This window comes from Pempheris klunzingeri, chromosome 22 (assembly GCF_042242105.1).
Source record: "Pempheris klunzingeri isolate RE-2024b chromosome 22, fPemKlu1.hap1, whole genome shotgun sequence".
NCBI lineage: Eukaryota > Metazoa > Chordata > Actinopteri > Acropomatiformes > Pempheridae > Pempheris > Pempheris klunzingeri.
The window spans coordinates 3,788,462-3,797,438 of record NC_092033.1 but is presented as its reverse complement, the minus strand read 5'-3'; the positions used below and the strand labels follow the sequence as shown (position 1 = coordinate 3,797,438).

The 8,977-nt window shown below is 41.1% G+C and overlaps 1 protein-coding gene across 1 annotated transcript; it reads left to right on the top strand.

The window, feature by feature from the left end:
- The first annotated feature begins 640 nt into the window (after window positions 1-640).
- LOC139222281 (solute carrier organic anion transporter family member 1C1-like) lies at window positions 641-8,977 on the top strand. Its single transcript, XM_070854248.1, has 15 exons — window positions 641-707; window positions 1,315-1,421; window positions 2,294-2,435; window positions 2,945-3,077; window positions 3,723-3,847; window positions 4,156-4,302; window positions 4,500-4,598; window positions 4,891-5,151; window positions 5,517-5,681; window positions 6,093-6,288; window positions 6,512-6,677; window positions 7,524-7,708; window positions 7,810-7,874; window positions 7,982-8,099; window positions 8,744-8,977. The coding sequence occupies exons 2-15, from the start codon at window positions 1,371-1,373 to the stop codon at window positions 8,955-8,957; spliced, it is 2,067 nt and encodes a 688-aa protein (XP_070710349.1). The 5' UTR covers window positions 641-707; window positions 1,315-1,370; the 3' UTR covers window positions 8,958-8,977.

Here is an 8,977-nt window from a genome sequence, read left to right as displayed (position 1 = left end):
TGGTGGATGTGACATTACTGCTGCAACTCCAATGTCAAAATGCTCTCCATAAGATTCTTTTATATCTTAGATACTCTGTGCAACAAGTTTGATCAGGCGATACTCGGCCATTAGGAGACAGAGAGAAAGGCATTGTTAGGGCCTATCAATAGGACAGGAAGACTTTGATCAGGCCGAGGAAAACACCCAGCCTTACAAAAGCCGAAGTTCTCCAGGAGAGGAAAGCATTTCAAACAGCAAACTAACAGACACAGCAGGCTTGTACAATAAGCTTTGGCCAGCTTCACGCTGCTGCTGTTTGTTGTACGTTCTAAAGGATGGATACTTGGGAGGCTTATGATGTTCACAGAGGAGGATGTGCAAGTGTGCGCGGACTGCGAATGTGTGTGTGTGTGTGTGTTTGCATTCAGTGAACCTCTGAACCTTCCGGTGGTGGTCGGACATACATCCCACTGGACCTTACCCAACCAGAGCAGTCACTTTTGGGTTTGTGTGTGCGTGTGTGTGTGTGTCAGAGCTTCGGAGGGCTTTTTATTGACATGATCAACAAGTGCACATGAGTGGCTGGGTTACTGATTACAGATGATCTTATAATTTGTTTGTGATAAGACTCTTGCTTCAAGCACAAAGTCCTGCCAGCTACAACAAGCCTTCATCTACTTTACCACATCCTTTCCATTTCTCAAAGGACCACTGCTGCCTCTCAGGTAAATACTCTTTCAGGTTTTTCACTACTTCTAATTCTGCACAAGTTCTTCTCTAAGATACACTGAGCAAACTTTTACTACTCACTTGTGTTTCACTGTAAACTTCTGGTCTGTTTTATATTCAGATAGTTTTTATTGAGCCAAAGTAGATTACACATGCACTGCTCATGTTCATTTACTATATATATATATATATATATATATATATATATATATAGGGTTGCACCTTAAGACTGCAACAGCACCAAACACAGCTAACATTATGGCATATTATCTGTATTGGGATCCAAAAACTGATTACAAAGTGAATTTTGTAACAAATCTCAAAACTCTCAATGTAACTCAAAATGTATTATACCAGTCTGTTTTCTTTTTGCTTATGTTCAGACAATGTAATGTATCTATGCAAGCTGACTTTTTATGTTTTTGTCATCAATCAGTTACTTTATTCACCGCAAAAATTAAAAAAAATAGTACGAGGAAAGTTATTTTTGTAAAAAAGCACTGGTTATTTTGAAGAAAATCTATTTGATGAATCATATAACACTGACGTAAAAACATAATTTGCGAGCTGTGATGTTTTCATAACGGTGGCGTCTTTCTGCAGGTCCTTTGGTGGTGTGTTTTCTGCTTCCTCTCGTTTGTTGAGCAAGTAGCAGCATCATGAGTGTAGAGTCCAAAAAACCACGTGAGGCTTGCTGCTCCAAGCTCAAGGTCGGTGAAATGTTACACTCCCCCCATTTCACAAAGTGTTTGGGAATGTCGGACATGGACTTGGACAATGACAATGCCAAAATATAAAGTCATTGCAACACTGCCTTTCTTTAACCTATGTATTTGTCTTGGTTTTGCATTTCTTTGTCAGCATTATCTGTGCCTGACAAATGCTGCCCCCAATGAGGCAGTAAATGGCAAAGCATTAACAAAAGAAGTCTCCTTTTTCCCTTGACCCTATAAAATTTTGAGACTTTGACACCAAACAAGACATTTTTTTGCTCATGGAATGCCCACTGAGCTGTTAATGAGTGTAAAGGAGGGTTAAAATGCAGGTTAATTACCCACAAGTGCCTATAGATAAGACTGATAGTCACTTAAGTGGCCCTTGAGGTCCTTTTTAGCAAGACAAACAGTGGTATTGTTGCAGTGACCTGTGGTCACACCATGCAGGAGTTTGTCTATATGGTGACACAGTTTATAACATGCTCTCTGATAGCAGACTGATCACATGTGAAAAGTTCACCAAAAACAAAAACCTAGATTTTTATTTTTGTATCAGTTTCTTCTTTACCTGCTTGTTATGTTTTGTTTTTTTTTTGATTAGATTTAAACTAATTCGATTAGATTTAAACTAATCTAATGTAAATGAATGTGAATCCAATCAATGGTGATAGTAGGTGTGAAGTATTGTAGGGCTTTAGATGTGTGTGAGCCTAATCTGTCATGGGAGTATGTGAAAGCATCAAGTACCACTTAAAGAGAGATTATTACCAAAGTAATCATTTTTCGACTCTGAGGCTCAGTCTGACCTGATAAAATCAGGTTGAATGTCTGTCCCTAACTGTTCCTGTGTCTTTCTGTGTCTTCAGCTCTTCCTGGCCTCTTTGGCATTTGTATATTTTGCCAAAGCCTTTGGTGGAGCCTATATGAAGAGCTCCATCACCCAGATTGAGAGGCGCTTTGACATCCCCAGCTCCCTCATTGGGGTCATAGATGGCAGCTTCGAAATGGGTACGTGAAGATGGATGGAAAGTAAACTCACAACGCCTTCACCTGCATAATTTGAATAATGAAGGTGTTGAGAGATAAATATTGGATTATGTGGAAGATGAAGGCACCAATTATGCCTCTTAAAAGAAAAGTTTGACATTTTGGGAAAACATTTTTTCACTTTGACACAACTGTCATACCGGAAGCCACAAAGGTTAGCTTAGCTTAGCTTAGCACAAAGACTGGAAACAGGTGGCATGTTACCTCTCAATTGTTTAATCCATACAAAAACTAAACCATTGCTGTTTTACCTTGGGGTAGCCTGGAAGTTTTTACATGTTTCCAGCTTTAGGGATGCTGATCAGCAGAGTCTAACTTGCTGTTTTTGCCCAATTTCAGCCTAATCAGGTCTTTATGCTAAGATATGAGAACCGTTTACCGACTCTAGCTTCATATTTAGCGTGCATATCTTTCTTATAGTAATTCATGACTTCATTCTTAAGTAATTTTGTAATTGTTCTCCTCCCCAGGCAACCTGCTGGTGATAGCCTTTGTGAGCTACTTTGGAGCTAAGCTCCATCGTCCCAGGCTGATTGGTATTGGCTGTTTGATCATGTCTGTTGGATCTTTCCTCATAGCCCTGCCTCACTTCTTCCAGGGATTGTTAGTACACAGTTTCCTTCATCTTCTCAGTATTTCAATTTTGTATATGTTAAACTGTGGTTGCTTGCTAAGGTGTATCCTGCAGTAATGGCACATATCATTAATTAGAGTCAAACCAAATGGTTCTTGGAGGCAGAGCTGTTGTGGATGCAGAGGAACATCCACAACAGCTTTTCCACAAAGGGAGGACTCAAAGATATATTGTTATTTTAAGTACAACACATTTGACTAAAGCCTGCCCTTGCAAAATCCAAGAGGTGAAATGAGAGGTACAAAATATCATGAAATTACAGATAATTCAGCTTATTCTAATGTGCATATGGTGGAATAGGTTGAATCTGTTTGGTGCCTGAGAGCAAAACTATGCAGAACCATATGCAGAAGTTAGGAATATGTACCATGGGAGTACAATGTAAATTCAAATAAAGCAGTTACCTTTATTGCTTTATGTATTTGGTAATCCAGCCTTCAATGTGCATGTGCAATGTGCAAATTGTTCTGCCTTGAAGAGATGTTATGTGTGTGCACGTTACATATAAACACTTGAAGATGTTATAGTCCATTTATATGCTCTTTCATCTTCAGAAAAATGTAGTCAAGATGCAGAAAGAGACGGTTATATAATAATAACTTATTGTTTTCCAGGTATAAATATGAGACCAGTGTGTCTTACGCTACAGCTGCCAACAGCACTGAGAGCATCCTGCCCTGTTTGTCCAACCACAGCCTGAATGATGCAGATGAGATGCCTGATTTAGAGACCAAAACAGGTATAAACAGGCTGTTTTGTCCGCAGAACGGTTCATAGGATGAGGGGAGAAACAATTAAAAGAAAATTTTGAACCAGGACAGCACAGGAAACTGGGATATCCAATAAATCAGGAATGTATTTTTAACTTAAGTAACATGCTCAAAGAGGTCACTAAACAGAAAATGAGATCTATTAAAAGAGAAAACCATTCACTGCTTTACCTGTGTGACCATTTGTCCATTTTAGATATGAAATCAATACAATAATGATGACCAGTGCTCTGTTCAGTTTCAGTTCATGTTCTGAGTCCAGTTTTTCCTTCCTCAGCTTGTGAAAAGGCAGCTGGTTCATCCTTGTGGATCTATGTGTTCCTGGGAAACATGCTGCGTGGAATTGGAGAGACTCCCATCATGCCTCTGGGTGTATCCTACCTGGATGACTTCTCCAGAGAAGAGAACACTCCTTTCTATTTGGGTTAGTTACTTTATATTTCCCTCCTTGCACTCTTAGTTAGTAATCACTTTTATATATATATATATATCACTTACTGCCCTGCTATATGAGTTTTATTTATGCTTGTGCTTTTCTGCATGTCTGTTGTGTATAATTTGGATAATGCTTGATTAATATCACGGGACGTAACCTCTCTTCTCTGTTTCTTCACTCACCAGCCTGCATCCATACAGTGGGAATCTTAGGGCCGATGTTTGGGTTTATGCTCGGGTCCTACCTGGCCAAGATCTACGTTGACGTTGGATTTGTGGATTTAGGTATGGGATTTCTCATTGTGTTAATGTGGCACAACATGCAGACAGCTTTTTAGAAAGTTTCTCATCCTGTGTCATTGGTGCTTACCCATTAAGTCAGTATTACGCTTGATTAATAAGACAGATGTTTGTCCTTTAACCCGTCCTCTCTTTGAACATAAGTTAACTACTTACTGCATGGATTAGAGCTGCCCCTGAAGAGCAGGGCTCAATGTCCCCCACCTTTTAAGCTATTGCATCCTACAGACACAGTCCCCTTCATAATCCGCTGTCTTTGCCTGTCTGCTTCTCTCAGACAGCATCACTATCAACTATAAGGACTCCCGCTGGGTGGGGGCCTGGTGGCTGGGGTTCATAGTAACTGGCACCGTGGTCCTGCTGTCCAGTATCCCATTCTGGTTCCTGCCCAAGTCTTTGCCCAAGCAGGGGCAAGAGCAGAGCCAAAGTAAAAGCACAGAGCTCACCACAGTGGCAGAGCAGGAGAATTTCCTGCCTGAGGAAAACCAGGATCATGAAGAGAAGGAGAAGCCAGTTACGTTCCAGGAGCTGGCTAAAGGTACCACCCAAGACCTGTTTCTTTTTATAGACGTGAGGTGGAGTAAACATACCAAACTCTGCTTTTAAGGAGGAGTTACTACATAATTGACAACAAATACATAAAAATAAATTTTTAAATTAGTTTTCATGTCATAGATTTGTGTTTGTTCTTTCATGTTCCACAGTTTAGAACAATTAAGCATGTACACTACCATAAAGTGACAAGGAATAAAAGGCAGATAAGTGCGTGCCCAGAAATACTTCTATGATTTTATGTCTGTGCAAATGGTATTCAGGGTTAATGTTCATCAGTTATTGATGAGGTGGAGCACAGACCAACCAGCAGAAAGCCATAATCCCTCTGTGTGCTTTGTTGTTCACCAGATTTCGTTCCATCTCTGAGGAGACTCTTTAAGAACAGCATCTTCTCGCTGATGATCCTCACCTACCTGGTGGCTGTGAACGGCTTCATCGGCATGATCACCTTCAAGCCGAAGTTCTTGGAGCAAATCTACGGCCAGTCAGCCTCCAAGGCCATTTTCTTCATAGGTACGGAGCGATAAATAAATTCGCTCCGAGCTCCATGCACTTTGTAGCCCAAAGGAACTCAAACAATGATGTTATTGAAGGGAAGTGTGATTATGAAAGCAGACTTGAAATGTAAGCAATAAGTAGCCCACTGTAGGCTCTCCTTTTGTGTGTGCCTGTAAAGTAGTGTCCTGACCTATAATTAACTTTATGACAGTCATCTATCACAGCTGGCTGTGTGATTGTTGGAATAATTTCATAGTTTCAAAGTCATTGTATAACCTACTATTATGAAACATAGCATAACATGACGTAACAGCAACCCCCCCAGTTCCCTTCATACTTGTTCTCCTCAAGGGCTTCTGTGCTTATGTGTTGCCCAGTGTTTCTGGCACATTATCCATCCATTCATTCATCCATTTTTCCATCCAGGCATCCTGAACCTGCCAGCAGTAGCTTTGGGCATCATCACCGGAGGTTTCGTACTGAAGCGTTTCAAGCTGGGTGTCATCGGAGCAGCCAGGGTGTCAATGAGTGCCTCCATGGGGTCCCTTTGTCTGCTTGCCATTCAGGCCTTCATCTACTGTGACAATACAGCGGTGGGCGGTCTCACCGTGTCATATCAGGGGTGAGTGGCACGCTTCTACTTTTACATGAGAGTAGAAGTTATGAAGGGGTGAGAGTGTTGTTTCCTATCATTCGATGTGTCCTCCAAATTTTGGATTCAAACCGCTGTGAAACATGAAAAACACAAGACACACATGCTAAATAGGCCTTTTTTAGGCTTGATAGTTCAAGTTTGCAGCTAAAATGTTTACTCATGTGTGTCTGTTCACGTCTGTGTGCATTAGGGTTCCTCAATTATCCTACAACCAACAGACTTTGCTGTCACAGTGCAACATGGGCTGCTCCTGCTCAATAAAGCACTGGGACCCAGTATGCGCCTACAACGGAATGACGTACGCCTCGCCCTGCTTGGCCGGCTGCCAGACCTCCACCGGCACTGGGAGGGAAATGGTAAGATGGCAAAGACAAAGATAAGGCTGGTAGAGTAAAGGTGAGGGAAATAAATACACTGAGCAAAACACAAATTCACTGAGTGTCCTGCTCAAACTTGATGAGGATTAAACAGAAAATCAGGAGAAATGTTTTTTCTAAGTCTTCACTTTTAGCACTGGCACTAAGTAATCATACAGAACAGAGAAAGGGGGGAAAGTCTGATGACGTTTTCTGCTCCAACAGTCGCTTCAAATGACCAGAACGCAATGTAACCTGACAGAGATTATATTTAGACATGATATCTATTTATATTTCTGCAGCATAAGTATACAGTGTGGCTCTAAGCCCAGCTTTGATTGACAGGAACATATCTAGGCATGTTCCCTGTGGGCCTCTAAGGCTCTAGAAAATAAAGGAAACTAACTATTCCACATATTAATTACATTACATTATCAAAAGGACTGAATATCACAAACTGACACAACTAATATAAACAATCCTCATACAAGGGTTGATGTACTAAAGGTCTGAAGCTCCACTGATGGCTCATCAAGTTTCTCATCTTGTAACAGTGGTGCTTACCCATGAAGTCAGTGTTACGTTTGATTAATTAGACAAATATTTGTAATTATCTGTCTGCAGACTTCTTGCACATGACCCCTCAAAGCACTGCGTGGAATCTATAACAGACTGGATTTTGCTGTTCTTCATGCCAACACCAGTAGTTGTTTCCAAATGGTTGCGTGAGAGTGGTCGCCATGGGGAACCCATATCAGACATAAATGGATAATTAGCGCTCAGAGCAGTAAATATATAAAGTCAAAGTCAAAGATAATTCAGCATCTCTGTCTTCTGCCTCTCCAGATGTTTCATAACTGTACCTGCGTTGGGGAGATGATGACTCCTGGCATGAACATGTCCGCAGTGCTGGGTCAGTGCCCCCGCAAGAGCAACTGTGACAGGACATTCAAAATCTTCATGGCTTTGTCCGTAGTGGGATCCTTCATTTCTGCCTGTGGGGGCACGCCGGGATACATCGTACTGCTCAGGTCAGTTTTTTTTTTTACTTTGTAGGGACTGCTTCTGCATCTTGTGCATTCTTAAAGATAAAATGCTGACATGATATGATGTTTTTCGGCTGATCTTCCAGGTCCATACAGCCAGACCTGAAGTCACTGGCTTTGGGCATGCAGACACTGATAGTACGAACTCTGGGTAAGTGATTTAGCTCACAGGGCCGTGCTTATACTGAGAGAAATGATTAGTCAAGTTATATTTCACTCCTTTTATGTACGAGCACATGTGACTTTGTCTGCTTTCAGGTGGGATACCTCCTCCAATATATTTCGGAGCACTGATTGATCGAACCTGTTTGAAGTGGGGTACCAAGCAGTGTGGAGGCCGTGGAGCATGTAGACTCTATGATGCTGATGCATTTAGGTACAATGAAATCAGACTTATTTTCCTCTGGCTTTCTGGTTTTTTGTGACATCGATATTGTTATACAGTTTTAATTATATCCAATATTGTTGTGTGAGGCAGTTTAAAGCAATTGGTCAATATTTTGGGAAATATGTTTGCTCCTAAATATGAAACTACACCCGGCAGTCGATTAGCTTAGCTTAGCATACTGACGGGCTCAGATTGAAGTGTGTGGCAACATCACAGAAAGGGTCCCTATAGACGTTTTAGCTTTTGGTTCATAACCACCAGACTCCATTGACAAAAACAGTAAATTTACATGAGAGGTGCTGGTCAACCGCTGTCTCGATCAGTTACTTTGTTTGTGCTATTGTGTGACTTTGGTGTTTTAAATGGTTAGTTCAGGTCCAACACAATATTTATGTATTACACAATAACACAGACAGACTAATCGACGGAGACAGTGGTCAACCAGCAACTGGCGGGAAATTACTGTTTTTCTCAATGGAGTCTGGTGGGTTTGAATGGTGTGATCTTATGGGTCTCTTTAGGGATCTTTTCAGTAATTTCAAACGTTTTTGTGCCAACTAGTAATTTTGAGGGCTCAGGTTTAAAAATATCAGAATCATCCTTTAACCTGTTCAAATGTACTTTACTTACAGAATTACATTCATGGGGTTGATTACTGGACTCTACTTCCTGTCCAACATGCTGTGGGGAGGTCTATACGTCAAACTTGTCAAGAGACATAAGAAGTTAGCACTAAGGAATCAGGCCAAAGAAAACGGACTAGAGGACAACAGTGTGGGCAACGGACACGCCAACATCAACATTGCCAAAAACAAAGAAGACACGGACAGGGAGAGCACTATTTAAGGTGTCTGAGGAAGGTAACA

What these genes read in the sequence shown, in the direction of transcription:
- LOC139222281 (XM_070854248.1), top strand. Translation starts at nt 1,371, where the DNA reads ATGAGTGTAGAGTCCAAAAAACCACGTGAGGCTTGCTGCTCCAAGCTC. An exon ending in CTTGCTGCTCCAAGCTCAAG is followed by an intron (nt 1,422 to 2,293) that starts GTCGGTGAAATG and finishes CTGTGTCTTCAG; the next exon opens with CTCTTCCTGGCCTCTTTGGC. An exon ending in TATGATGCTGATGCATTTAG is followed by an intron (nt 8,100 to 8,743) that starts GTACAATGAAAT and finishes CTTTACTTACAG; the next exon opens with AATTACATTCATGGGGTTGA.